The following is a 14,768-nucleotide window of genomic DNA, read 5'->3' as shown; positions in this document are numbered from 1 at the left end:
ATCTATCTTTTTGTAGCTGATATACCTAATTAATAGGGCTGTCAATCGATTAAAATACTTAATCGTGATTAATCGCAAATTAATTGCATTAAATACATTAAAGGGAGGTTTTTCAGGTATTTACTGTAATACTCTAATCAACATGGGAGTCGGCAAATATACTTGCTTTATGCATATGTATGTGTATAATTATTATTGGAAATCAATTAACAACACAAAACAATGACAGATATTGTCCAGAAACCCTCACAGGTACTGCATTTAGCATAAAACAATATGCTCAGATCATAACATGGCAAACTGCAGCCCAACAGGCAACAACAGCTGTCAGTGTGTCAGTGTGCTGACTTGACTATGACTTGCCCCAAACTGCATGTGATTATCATAAAGTGGGCATGTCTGTAAAGGGGAGACTCGTGGGTATCCATAGAACCCATTTACATTCACTGATCTGGAGGTCAGAGGTCAAGGGACCCCTTTGAAAATGGTCATACCAGTTTTTCCTCGTCCTGCTTTATAGAAATTAGTTAAATTGAAACAAATTTGTGTTAATGCATTATTATTGCGTTAACTTTGACAACCCTACTAATTAGGTAAGCTTCCCATTGCATTTGACTGTTTGAACAATTGATACCAGGTCAAAACATCCAACGGTGTCTATCAAAACCATAGTTTTGGCTTGTTAGCTTTATCCTGTTGGCCTGAGATCAGTCTTGGACCCATTCTATACCTGTGGCACTACTTTAAATCTCCCTTTAAATTACATTGGAAAAGGAATAAAGTACTTGTGGATGATGTGATGGGGGGATGGACCTAAAGAAGGAGAGTGAGGCCCACAGAGAAGAGCAGATCAAAAACTGAGACAAATCAAGAGGAAGTCAGTGTGTGACAGTTCCACAGATTGGCCCAGGGCTAACTCACAATGGCCCTGTTTTTTGATTCAGAGACCCTTAATGACATGTGAGAGGCTCCCTCCTGTCCCCTCCTGAGGAAACACATGATCAGGCGCCCATATTTAATTCATGACAAGCCACATCTGCCTGGTTTGGAGAGGGCTCGGCATAAAACAGTGGTCAGGGTGAAAAGAACAAATGGACAGAGAGAGACAGACATCCATTCAGTACACCCAGGCAGGAACACAAACTAAGAAGCATCTCTTCCTCCTTTAAAATCCCACGTTCAATCATATTTTATTCAGAAGTCGACGGCAATTACTGTCTCTTCCCACAGGCAGAGTGAATGTGTAATTTCCTCCATCTTCTTGAGAGCTGACAGTTTGACAATCGCAGAACAGCCACTGCTGTTTTGGCAACCAAAGTCCTGCCACTGAGGCAGTGTCTGGGTTTTTGTGCCAGTCAAGCCTGTCTCGACAAACACTTCTGTCATTCTTCTCCTCGCCCTTCTTTGTCCTCACGCACGTTTCTTGTTCCTGCTCTCCTCAGTTTCTACTCACAGAAAGCACACCTTTCTCTCCAGATGCACATTTTCACTCACTTCCTCTAACAATTTCATATTTTGTTCTGCCTTGACCTTCTCCAGACCCAGAGGGAAATACAATGAGATCTCCGGCTCTGCGTTGCGGGGCTCAGAAGGAGAGAAGCTCGTCCAAAACAAACAGATCTCAGCTTCGTGTTCCAAAAATCCACAGATGGCCTCAAGACTTGCGAGTTAAACACGTCCTGGACCATATGAGATGACAACGTCTGAGACTATCAAACTGCCAGACAGCCCACTCAGTCATTGAAGGTAGAGCCTTCAGTTTAGTGCTACACGGGTAACGGAAACTTTGAGTTAATGCACTTGATAAATGTGTGCTGTAGGACGATGTCGCTGAAACCTACACCAGCTCCATCAGCTGCCGGTTGAGATCAAGTTTAAGTGATAAAAAATACAAACCTACAAAAAAGAATGTGCACTCATCAAAGACAATTATTTAGTATAATTTAAACACTAAAGGATATACTATGGAATGCTTTCTTTATTTTAGTGTTTTCAGTGTGTCAGTGTGCTGACTTGACTATGACTTGCCCCAAACTGCATGTGATTATCATAAAGTGGGCATGTCTGTAAAGGGGAGACTCGTGGGTACCCATAGAACCCATTTACATTCACTGATCTGGAGGTCAGAGGTCAAGGGACCCCTTTGAAAATGGTCATACCAGTTTTTCCTCTGCAAAATTTTGTGTAAATTTGTTGCGTTATTTAGCCTTCCCAACAAGCAAGCATGACCTTGGTTGGTACCAATGGATTCCTTAGTTTTTCTAGCCTCATATGATAGCAGAGTCTTCACTCTAGCTTCAAAATTCTCGAAAGATCGATCGCTTTAATGTTAAAGGGACTGTTTGTATCTTCTTACACGTATAAATCAATCCTGGTCAGTGTCTCATGCGCGCTCGCGTGTGGCTACGCTGTTCAGACTCAGACTCCAACACAAACTACAGTGAAGCACCAAAACCTCTTGGTTGTATCTAGTGAAGCCCGTCTGTTAAACAGTTTTGGCCGCGGTCGGAGGACGCGGGGGAGACCGGAGTCTCTGCTGGACTCTGCTCCTCTGCCTGCCTGCTTGCATTTAGTCACATACCGTGCTTGTTCTCGCTATTTCGCTCTCACGTGCATGCGCGCACACTACACACTGCAGAAGAGTTAGTAGCTCTGAGAATATCTAGTGGATGTACAGTGGACGTTTGTGCAGAAATAAATGCTAAAATAATAAAATGCTAAATACGTTATCGTCTCCGACCAAAACTCCGGTGTCTCCCCTGTTCCCTCCGGCCGCGGTCGGGAGGCTGAGGCAGGAAAAGCCAACACTAGGATCAGCATTGATTCATGGAGAGACCTTCGTCTGGTCAGCTAACATTACTGCCAAGCAGCTGAAATATAGAGTGATATTGTGCTTTTAGCTGACGTGTGTCGCCTCACTGTTTTGAGCTCCTTCATGTCTGTTTAGAGGTGGCAAGCGCGAGCCCGACGCTGACTTTCGTTGACTTAACGGCCACAGGTGTCGCTGTTAACAAGACATTCTGATTCTTACAAACAGTCCCTTTAAAGAAATTAGTGGCATTAAAACAAGTTTTGCGTTAACTTTGACAGCCCTAATTTGAAGTAAATTCTATACATTTAATTCAAAACATATATGGATACTCAGAAAACTTGGAATTTGTATAAAAATTCCTTGGAGATTTGCTTCAAATAACTGTGAAGTTGCTGCAAACAAAATAAGTGCAGGTGGCTTCATTGATTAGGCTGAGTGGGTACGCATCATATTCAGTGAACAAACAGACCTGGTGTAATAGGCCATTAGTGTTTTAGTAATCCAGCTGTAAAATCTCTACAGAGTACAACATTATTTGCAAACAATAATACTAAGGGTACACGATGTGATGTGACACCTGTGTTAGTGGAGTACAGTAATGTTAAAGCAATGGTAATTCATTGTCAAGCAGTCCGATGCAGTGATGTGTATGAGGGAGAGGGCATGCGGGATGGAATCAAATCAGAAGGATGGGTACTTACCAACAGGGCGAGCTGGAGACACAACAATGGAGGAGTGGATACACAAAAGGAACAAATTAAGACACAAACAAACATACACAACAAACAAAAGACGAACAGAACAAACAAAGCAAAATAAGACAAAAAGAAATCAAAGTCAGAATGAATGACATGTCGTGTTGGGGCCAACACATTTCTGGCACAGGGTAAGCACGGCAGGGAGGGTCCAGTAGTGTTTATCCACTGGACACTTTTATTGATGAGCTCAAAGCCTCTGCTTCTCAGACACGGAATGTTAAAGGCAGTCTGGTGTGAGCGCCCCCTGTTGGTCAATACCTGCAGGGGCAGCCGATTCTACTCAACAGAGACAAAGACACTACTGCACCTTCGCTGGCTGCATTAATGAAATCTACAATTCTACAAATGGTGTGTGTTTGTAATAGCAAGGCGAGGGTGTGTTTATCACTAGTGCTGATGGACAGAGCAGAAAAAAAGAGAGCAAGTGGAAGAGAGAGAGCAAAAAAGATTTTAAAGTGCAGACAGCATGTGGGTTTCATCCAGAGACTGGAGCTCCTGAAAGCCCACTCTCTATCCAGAAGAGTTGGCACAGGTAGTGGCTTCCCAGCGTTCCGTCTCTGCTGCTGTATGTGTCCTCAACACTAAGATGCTACTTTAACAAATCCACCTTCCAAAAAAGAGAACTCAGACCCTGTGTTGCCATAAAGCGCTCCACAGAGACCTTAAACACTTGGGTTTAATGGGAAGAAGAGTGGTGAAAGAGGGGAAAATTATGGTTAGAATGTTTTTATTAACCTTGCAAACCCCAGGTGTGGGACCGGCGGTGTGCACCAGTAATCTGTGAAATGGCTTTGCTGACTGGGTGGTTACAGCATGGAGGGTATAGCGTGGCTAGCAGACCACCACGACGGTGGGGGGAGGGCGGCAGAGCGTGTCGACGGCGCACTTGGAAATGTAAATAATTAAACAGATTCATAGACTGTCTACTACATCTCTCTTGGCTGTGAGAGTCAGCATACTGGAGTTCCATTTGTGTAAAGGGGACCCTACGGAGTAAAGTGCAAATCCAAACCTCATATAGGTGGACAGGTAGAATAACATCAGTGGTCCAGGACTTCTCGGAGTTGTCACGTGCTAGCTAATGTGAAAAAACACCAAAGATTTCATACCTCTGACTGTGAGAGTGGCGGAGGCCTCCAGCTTGCCCACACGGTTTTCTGCCACACAGGTGAAAGCGCCCTCGTCGTTAACAGAAGCCTTCTTCACTCTCAGCACGTAGTCGTCCTTGTCATACTTGATCTCATACCTGTCGAGAAAGATGTGAAATTGAAGTTGCATGCTCAGCATTAAATGCACATCCTGTAAATTTAGCTAAAACATTAACCCGATGACAAATACGATGTGCTTCAGTGTTTCACCTATAAGCCTGTTGAGCTGGAGCCGTGAAAAGTGGATTTCCTCTCGGAGAGGAACACAGAAGCACAACTGTTCATTCTGACAAATGCAGATTGCAAGGGGAGGGGGGGAATCAATTATTCAACAAAGACACACAGCACACAGAGAGCTGTGCGTTTAGTTGGAACCCTCAAAACTTGTTTAATATTCATGAGATGTTTTCTCTCTGTGTGTGTATATATGTTTAAACCATATTCAGAGCTTTGTGTGTGTGTGTGTGTGTGTGTGTGTGTGCATAACTGTGCCATTGTGCATCCACAACGCATGTATGAACGTATGGTTGCAATAACTCTATACATCTTCTCATTGTAAAGCAACTGACTGAATCAATACAGCAACTATAGTTGGCCACAATTTCCCTTCCACTGCAGTAATCAACTGTTTGTGTTTACGTGTGTTTGCAGATGGTTGTATGGTTGTTGCCTAAACCTGGATGGATTGCGTGGCAGTTAACAGGGAGGATGATGCTGGTCTGGTTTGTTGTCCCAGTCTGTAACTGAAGGGGGTGCTGGCCTAGCAGTGTGTAAGTAGTGTGCTGGTGGGGGGGTTGGTGGGGCTGTGTGATGGTGGTCTGTCAGCATCACAACCTTCTGCTGTCCACAGTCTGTCACTCACAGACACTGACAAACAGAGTTGAGATGAACAGATAAAGAGCCACTAAGATAAGATAACTCTATGAGAGCTTCACACTATGTTTGACCCTTTAACCTTCCTGTTGTCCTCGGGTCAAATTTGACCCGTTTTCAAACTTCATTATATCATAAATATTTGGGATTCTTTCATCTAATTGCCCCAAAATAGGGGGGGGGGGTTCTTACTAAAAAATGAGGTATAATCTCATGTAAATGAAGTATATTGACCATAAATTACAAAAAAAGGGTAAAACTTGTGGTAATGAGTTGGAATGAAGTTGGCTAAAAAGGTGTCATTATGTGCTGCCATTGGACATGTTTTATATTATAATAATTATAATATTCTGACTAAACTTTGACATAAACCAGCCTGTGATAATCCATCAACATTATGTTCCTCTGATTCTAACTATAGTCAAATAATTAATCATTTCTGCTTTTTTTTTTACTCAAAAATTAGGTGTAATTTCATGGAAATAATGTTTATTAACCATAAATTCCCCCCCCAAAAAAAGTGAAACACAGAATTGGGTAATAATATATCATTTATGCCTTATAAACCGTCAAACCAGACCAAAAGTTGGATGGTCGACGGGATGACAATAGGAGGGTTGAAGGCCCTGGGTAGAATTTCAATATAATAGTTAATTAAACTTAGTTAATACATATTTCACTGTTAACAAACAATTCAATGATAATTGATAATACTTACTAATTATTAGTAATGCTATAATTTCTGTTATTTTATCTTTACTTTGTGTGATATGAAATAATAACATAGCTGATAAGAGACGATAACAATTATATTCTGATTACATTAGTACAGTACTTATTATCAGTTTAATGTTGCACACCAAATAACATTTTATACACTATATCAAGTATATGTTAATAATTACATATTTGCAGACTTTTAGGCGGCTGTGGCTCAGAGGGTAGAGCAGGTTGTCCACCAATCGGAAGGTCGGTGGTTCGATCCCCGGCTGCTCCGGGTCACATGTCGATGTGTCCTTGAGCAAGACACTTAACCCCAAATTGCTCCCGGAGGCATAGCCATCGATGTGTGAATGAGTATTTAGATTAAATCCTGATGGGCAAAGTTGGCACCTTAGTAGCCTCTGCCATCAGTGTATGAATGTGTGTGTGAATGGGTGAATACTGACATGTAGTGTAAAGCGCTTTGAGTGGTCGGAAGACTAGAAAAGCGCTATATAAGTCCAAGTCCATTTACCATTTACCATTTTAAAAAATTGTTTGTAAAACATTTCTAAACATTACATAGATAGATGGACCAGACACCAATTATTAACCTCTTACAAAGTATCAACTATGTATGTAAATAATGTTAATAGATGATTTACAAAGTATTTGTTAACCATCTGTTAAATGGCTAATAAATACGTTGCAAATGATGATTATAATAAGTAATATAATCATCAGTTGCAACTTTGTAATAGCCATCCAAATAATCCTTATAGACGGTTTACAAACCAGTTATTTACCATTAAAGTGTTACAAATATCTATCTATGTAATGTTTATAAATGTTTCACAAACAATTTGTTGAAGGTTTACAAATCATTTCATAATTATTGACAAATATTTGTATATAAAGTATATCAAATGTTATGTGTGCAACAATGAACTGTTAAAATAACCTCCATTATAGCGTTACTAATAATTAGTAAACATTATTAATTATCATTTCATTGTTTAACAGTAAAAATACTATTAACTATGTTTAATTAATTATCAGTTTACCATTTATAAGTGATGGTTGTTATAAATTGTTACCAATTACTGAATAACTTTATTTCTTAATTTCTCGAAAAATTCACCAATGAAGGTGAAATGGGTGCAGTCTGTGTGCTGCTTTCAGTCGTTCATTCTGTGCTCTGCAGTCGGCCACACTGTCTTTTTTATATTACCACTTGGAGTCCCCCGAAGCCAGAATGTTCCAAATCCACATAGGAGCTTTAAAGGATAAGCCTGACATTATATTATCCTTTTATTATAGCCTATGCCTCTGCGCCATAAAACTCCAAACTTGTAGTCCAACAACTATTAAAAACACATAAAAGAACCAAGAGTAGTGATGTCTGCCCAACATGGAGCGGACCCTTCAGAGATTGAAAATGCAGTCAGAGAGTTGTTTCAGAGCAAACTACACAGGCCATGTTCGTTGTAATAAAGGAATATTCCACCCGGTGCAACAGTATGACTCTTTTATGTGTTTTTAATGGCTTTTAGATGACAACAGAGCTCCATGGCACAGAAGAATACGCTATATTAGGCTTTGGCTACACAGATGATACTTGTTAGAGGGACATTTTCATTTTTTGGCCTTTGTCTCTTCAGGGGAATTAAAAAAAAAGATAAAGTAGTGTTATACTTTAAAATGTGAGGTCTGCACACATGAAAGTGGATAACTGTTTACTCTGGATAATACATCGGACTATTAGATATGGCAACAAACTATGTTTCACATGTGACTTTAGAGTTACAGTATGCTGTGGTCCATTTCCCTCGGAGTGGGAAAGACCCCTCTGCTCGACCATCAGGTGTACTGATGGCTGCTTGCCACCGGCAGCTGCAAAACTAATCTGTCCTGTCTTATTTTTTTTTCACCTGCTGTTATGACATTTCCTGAGCAAGCATTCAAAGGCAGCTTTATTGAAGCACATTCCTCAACTCTGACTGCCAGTTCCTCCTATCCACACAGGTACTTAAGGAGCCATAATGATTATTTGACTGAGTCATGACTGAATGCTTTGTTCTAGAGAGAGGGGATGTACAGTTCAGGTGATGGTGGGGGCCACGGATAAAGCATTTATTGTTGAAACCGAGTGAGTGGCATCCAACGGAATGAGACGGCACCTTTTGGGACATGTCTGTTGTCAAATGAAAAACAAACAAGCTAGAAGAGCATCCTCTCACACCCTGCCTCCGGCTAGATTGCGAAGCTCAACATGAACTACTTGACTTGCAAGAGGAGGCGGAGATGAGCAAAAGAGTGGCAGGGACAAGTTGGGGCTTAGGGAAAACACCATGACTCCCAATTAACCATGATGAGAGCAAGAGAACAAGCTAACTTTTCCCAGCACTCTCAAACAACCCAACCCAGACAAGCTCTGTGTCAACAAACATCAGCATGCTAACGTGCTCACAATGTCAATGCTAACATGTCGAAGGAGGTACTGTATAAGGTTTGCCATGCTCACTGTATTAGTCTAGCATGGTGGCATGTTAAAATGAGCTAATTAGCAATTGCTAATAGTCTGAGAAGTGAACCAATGAGGAAGTGCCTTAAACTTGTATTATTTCTAATATCCAGCAGGGGGCGACTCCTCTGGTTGCAAAAAGAAGTCTGGTTGTATAGAAGTCTATGAGAAAATGATCCTACTTCTCACTTGATTTATTACCTCAGGAAACATTGTAAACATGAGTTTATGATCTCAATCGCTAGTTTCAAGTCTACTACCAGACTGCTGGTGAGATTACAGAGCTATGATGCTTCACTTTTCTCCAACTATGTAGAACAAAGCTATGTGCAAATGCTCGATAACATAGCATCAAACTTACTTAAAAGTCCTACTCCTACATGCTTGGTACACGGGAGATATTTCAGTTGGTTGCAATCTGCAACCTCACCACTAGATGCCGCCAGATCCTACACACTGCCCCTTTAAGAAGATGAATGAGAGCTACAGATATTGTGATAACTCATATCAACAGTTCACCAGGGGTCCCTACAGCCTGACATCTGCATGACCGAGCCCTTGCCGTGTGGATAACCCACTATATGCACAAACTAGACAACATGCTTATTGTTCTCGGTCCCGTCTCCATCAATCTCTCAAAACACAACCTCAGGCTGGCCAATGACTTATTAGTGGGGAAACATGAGCCCAATCAATCTGTAATCAACTTCCTATATGGAATCAGCCGAGATGACAAGATGAGTGGAAATACTCAGGGATAAGAGGTAGTTGTGGCCACACACACATGTAAGTGCACGCACAGAAAGGGAACAGTAGCTCTTTATTGAGACTGAATTGGGGTAGAGCTCTGTTCTCTATTAGAGGAGGAATGTAATTGCACATGTCGAAGGTCTGTGGAAAGGATAGGAGAGCCAAGTTCACTCTCCGTCTTTTCAACTAGAAAAAGAGGCACACTGTACACACACTTGCACAGAGAACAAAGTATACAATCATCCAACACGTATCCACACATGTGCAGAGTCATTCACTCATGCAGGGAGATGAGGAGTGATGGGAATGTAAGCAAACGCCAAGACAAAGCAGCATTTTTCTGGGTTGTCAACTTGATGTGTTTGCTGCGCGGAGGAGGCTGTGCAAAGATGACAACTTTATTGGACAAACTTTAAAAGCGTTACATCTCAAAAATCCACATCTCCTCCACATCATCATCTTTAGAGGATTTGCCTCGAAACTGCCTGTCAGGAACACACTCACCCGTGTTCCACCTTCAGACTTGTGCCAAATCACCTACATTAATAGAGTTGTATCTCTCGGCTGTGTGGATGACTGAATGTGTGCGTACGGTTATCCACAAAATGAGTCAACCTGAGAGGATCTTATCTGCCTCGCCTTTGTGTATACATGAATGGGGCCGGCGGCGGGCAGAAGGGTCGTGTGCCAACTCCGAGCACATGAGTCAGACTCAAGATACAGCCTGCTCTCTCCGGCCTGGCTGCTCTGACACAAAGTCCCCCTCTCTGCTCCATTTCATTCTGACACTCTGATCCAGTTTCACACCATCTAACTGCTACTTTACCACATCCTGATCAAAAGAGCTGGAGTCTACCTGTCCAGGCCTTGTCACCCATGAGAGGGAATCAATTAACCGCTATCGCTTCTCATCTTCCTTCTGTGAGGCCCTTAGCCAGGACTCTACTCCCTCTTGGCATCTCTCGCGCCTCAGCGGGGTCGGGGCCTTCCAATCAGTCCGACTAACATTCATCACCTTATCCTACACTAATCAAAGATCAGTTTGGCAAGACTTCAACCCCTTATGGTTAAGGCGGGGGTTTGTGGGAAGCAAATTGATCCTAAATTTGCCTTTAAAGGAGTCTATCCAGTGTGGCAGCAGTGCAGTAAAAATGGGAAATGGAAAATGTTGCAGATAGAAAAAACGAAACAGCTCATTGACCGATGCCTGGAAGCCACTCCTACTCCGTCTCTCTTTTTGAGTGTGTGCGCGCGCTTACCTCCTATCCAACAGTGGACTTCGGTGTTGTTACACGTTCACCAACAGGGGACTTCTTAAAACCCACCTCTTCAACAAGGCCTATGGCCTCTAGCTACTGTTATGTTCTGTTTCTTGTGTCTATGATAAGCATCCTTGGGTTTCTTGAAAGGTGCTATATAAATCCAAGTTATTATTATTATTATAATTATTATTATTACTATTATTATTATTATTATTATTATTATTATTATTATTATTATTACTATTATTATTATTATTATTATTATTATTATTATTATTATTATTATTATTAGCCAACAAGGGACATTTTGGAAGTACCCTGTTGGTCATACTTTAAATCATGCTAAAATCATGTCTAAAAGCCTCTCATGGATTATTTATGTATTTAGGCCAAGATATAGTTTACATTATGTTGCTAATACTGCAGTCCCTGATATTAGTGCATGCAGCCAAGTTACGTCTGATTTGCAGGTAAAACATTATTTGTTCTATATTAAAGTGGCCATGATTATTTTCGTAATATTTGTATCACAGAGAAATGTTTAAATCTTGGTGAAAGTAAAGTTAAATGATCCATTTTCAGAAAGAAACTATGAAAGTCTTTGTGGTAAACAAACCCTCCGGTGAAAGAACGGGTACAGACGGTTCCACTGCAGTAAATGGAAGTTCCCTGTTTGATAGGTAGACATCGCTCAATGATGCAAGTCCCCTCTTGGTAATTTAAAGTCGGATGTTATATGCTGAGGTAGTTATTTGTACTTTCTTAGCAGTGGAGAGGTATTTTCTGCCATTCAATGAAGATGAAAAAACCCTGATGCATAATAAATGATCAGCTGCACATCTTCCTATGCAAAACCGACATTTCTATTTTCTTTATTATAAACAGAGAATCATTATTTTATTCACATTACTTTGTTGTAGACACAATCAGTGTTGATAAACCTTAAAGATAAGATATGTACTGCCATTCATCCACTCACCAGCCCCCTCACACATGCGCGCTCATAAATAGCAGATGTATCCACTTATATATCAGGGAAAGTGATGGAGACAGGAACCATAGCCGGCCGTCTTTTTATTCTGCTGAGCTGAGGAGGTGAGAAATCACTGAAAGTGGATGGTCAGCATAACACAGGCGCTCCTGTCACACTAGCTTTAACAGCTCTCTCAAATGGAATGACCCACGCACACCTCTATCATACACAAACCCACACACGCACGCACACACATGTGCACGCCACGAAGGGATTGAGTCAGAAAGAAAGGCTTTCTGCTGAATGTTGCAGGGGCTGTGCTGTGGAGGTCAGCGGGGACAGGGGGGCCTGAATACAGATAGACTGCAAGACCAAAGGGGGCTCTGATAAGGCACAGGAGAGGGCACAGGGGTCCAGGGCAAACGAGGAGGGAGAGGGGAACCACAGGAGGGAAAGACGTGGGCCACACATTGAGCTGGTAGCCAGTGGGAGATAACACGCACGCACGCACGCACGCCCCTCGCCCACACCCACACACCCACACCCACACACACACACACACACACACACACACACACACACACACACACACACACACACACACACACACACACACACACACACACACACTGCCCAAGTCTTTTCACTGGGATCCATAGACTATGGCAGAAACTCTTCCATTTGGAGACACAAAGCTCTGTAGTACTCCTCTCCTGGCTCTCTGATGTGGGAGCAGCTATTGTGTGCTTTCCCCAAGATTCTGCAGACATGCTTGACGGACTGATATTAATATGATACTGATATTAATCCAAATGAAGACACTCGTACAAATAATACATTGGCCTGGTTAGCCACATTATGGATGGGCATTGTAGATACACCATGTACTGTATACATCTTAAAGGGATAGTTTGGGTGTTTTGAAGTGAGATTGTATGAGGTACATATCCAGAATCAGTGTATTATACAGTAGATGACAGTCAGCACGCCCCCAGCTTGAAGAAACAGACAGGAGTTACTGAATGGAAGCAAAGCAATGTACTGGTGTGGACGGGGCTGGCAGAAAAAATTGTTTTAGCCACCTAAAAGAAAGGCTCACCTAAACCTTGCCAAAGCTACCACACTCCATTGAAAAAAACAGCAATTTTACCTCGCACAACATGGGAGTTGCTGGGCTACCGCTGCCTTGATCAGTTAGTTTGTTTGCGTTATTGTGTGACTTTGGTTAGTTTGGATTCACTAAAGTCACATAATAGCACAAACAAACTAACCGATTGAGGCAACGGTATACCAGCAACCCCCGCGGTCCGCAAGGCAAAATAAAAAAAATTTTCAATGGAGTCTGGTGGCTTTGGCGAGGGCACAGATGGATACATCGACTTCTGTTCTGAAAGGGCTGTCTGACGACGAGATAAGGCGGTGAAATATAGCGTACACTAAAATGGATTTAGACTTTTGTTTTCTTTTAGGTGTCTAAAATCCGTTTTTCAGCTTGCCCCGTCCACAGCAGTACATTGCTTTGCTTCCGTGCAGTAACTCCTGTCTGCTTCTCCAAGCTGGGGGCGTGCCGACCGTCATCTACTGTAGGTAATACACCGACTATGGATAAGTACCTCATACAACCCCACTGAGAAACAGCCAAACTATCCCTTTAAATAAGCTACAACTCTGTCAGAGGTTTCATAGTATTTTGAGACACATGCTACAATCCAGCTGCTTGATGACACATGCCAAAGGTTTTCCCCTGGGAAGACACACTACTCTACCATCTGAATCTAATCATATGTATATTGGTAAAAAAAAGACTGAGCCCCGTTCAAACCAAATGTATTTCTCTAGGGGAGGTTGGGTGATTTTAATATTGCATGTGCTGGTCAGTGATTTTAATTCCACCCGGAGTGCATGTGTGATTTTTCACCTTCTACCCTGGAAATAATTAAAGCCCCAATTACCTATTGTTTTTAAGCACACTTATTGGTCCTCTAATATTCTTTCAGTTTCATCCTCAGAGACACCTTGTATTTAAGAGATCCATTAGCTCAGCACACAGTTTAGAGTTCTGTGTGACAATGGAAGAAGTAGAACGTTTTTTTTCAGGCCTGATGGCAACATATATAGTCCTATTTGCGAGCCCAGATGGTAAAGGAAAAAAAAAAGAAAGCCATTATGAGAGTAAGAACCTGCAAGCTCAACAAATGGGCTGATCTAATTTCAGCTACAGGTAATTATTCTGTCTTGGCTGGTCTGCCTTCCTATAACTAATTTTGTGTGTGGTGGACTGCATGTATTTAACACCACCACCTTACAGACTCCAGTCCTCTCCCTACTGAAAATGTATAATGGGAATTCAGAAAGAACCATTTGATAATTTGACACACTTACTGTTTATTAACAACAATATAAAAAAAGTAATATAATTTGAACTTGGGATCTCTTTCAGTAGAGAACCAGATCCCGTAATTTGGCATTGGGTGACATACAGTCTAGAAGGAACCAATAAGATTCAAGGTTAAGCACTGAATCATTAAATGGGTGGTGCTCCGTAGCGTGCAAACAGAAACATGAACGACAAAGTGCTTTAAGCAACTCACGTAAACAACTTAAAGGTGCAGTATGTAAGATCTGGTTGCATCCAGCGACGAGGTTGCAGATTGCAACCAATTGAAACTTCTCCCGTTTGCCAAGTGTGTAGAAGAACCACGTTGGCCGACACGGAAATGTGAAAATAAGAATATAGCCATTGTTTGGTTTCTGGGCTAGGGTAGAAACGTGGAGGCCAGCTCTGTGAAGAGGACCCTCTCCGTATGTAGATATAAACGGCTCATTCTAAGGTAACGAAAACAGAACGATTCTTATTTTCAGGTGATTATATACAAAAAAAACACCACACTAAGTAATATTATTATCCAATTAGGGATGCACCAATACCGATACTGATATGGGACCGATACTGATATCGGGCCGAT

General features: G+C 41.7%; 1 protein-coding gene across 20 annotated transcripts in view; it reads right to left on the bottom strand.

The window, feature by feature from the left end:
- Positions 1 to 14,768, bottom strand: part of robo2 (roundabout, axon guidance receptor, homolog 2 (Drosophila)) — a 429,877-nt gene that overhangs the window by 64,923 nt on the left and 350,186 nt on the right. For 13 of the 20 annotated variants that reach the window (XM_074640484.1, XM_074640483.1, XM_074640482.1 and 10 more), the window contains 2 exons: positions 4,680 to 4,816; positions 3,514 to 3,525 (listed from right to left, as the gene is read on the bottom strand). In XM_074640484.1, coding sequence (XP_074496585.1) covers positions 3,514 to 3,525; positions 4,680 to 4,816 — 149 coding nt within the window. The remainder of the gene's footprint in view (positions 1 to 3,513; positions 3,526 to 4,679; positions 4,817 to 14,768) is intronic. The other 7 variants (XM_074640485.1, XM_074640488.1, XM_074640499.1 and 4 more) reach the window with 1 other exon arrangement.

The sequence above is a fragment of the Sebastes fasciatus genome, chromosome 7, assembly GCF_043250625.1.
Source record: "Sebastes fasciatus isolate fSebFas1 chromosome 7, fSebFas1.pri, whole genome shotgun sequence".
Taxonomy (NCBI): Eukaryota; Metazoa; Chordata; class Actinopteri; order Perciformes; family Sebastidae; genus Sebastes; species Sebastes fasciatus.
The sequence above is the reverse complement of the archived record's forward strand: the minus strand, read 5'-3'. Positions and strand labels throughout refer to the sequence as shown.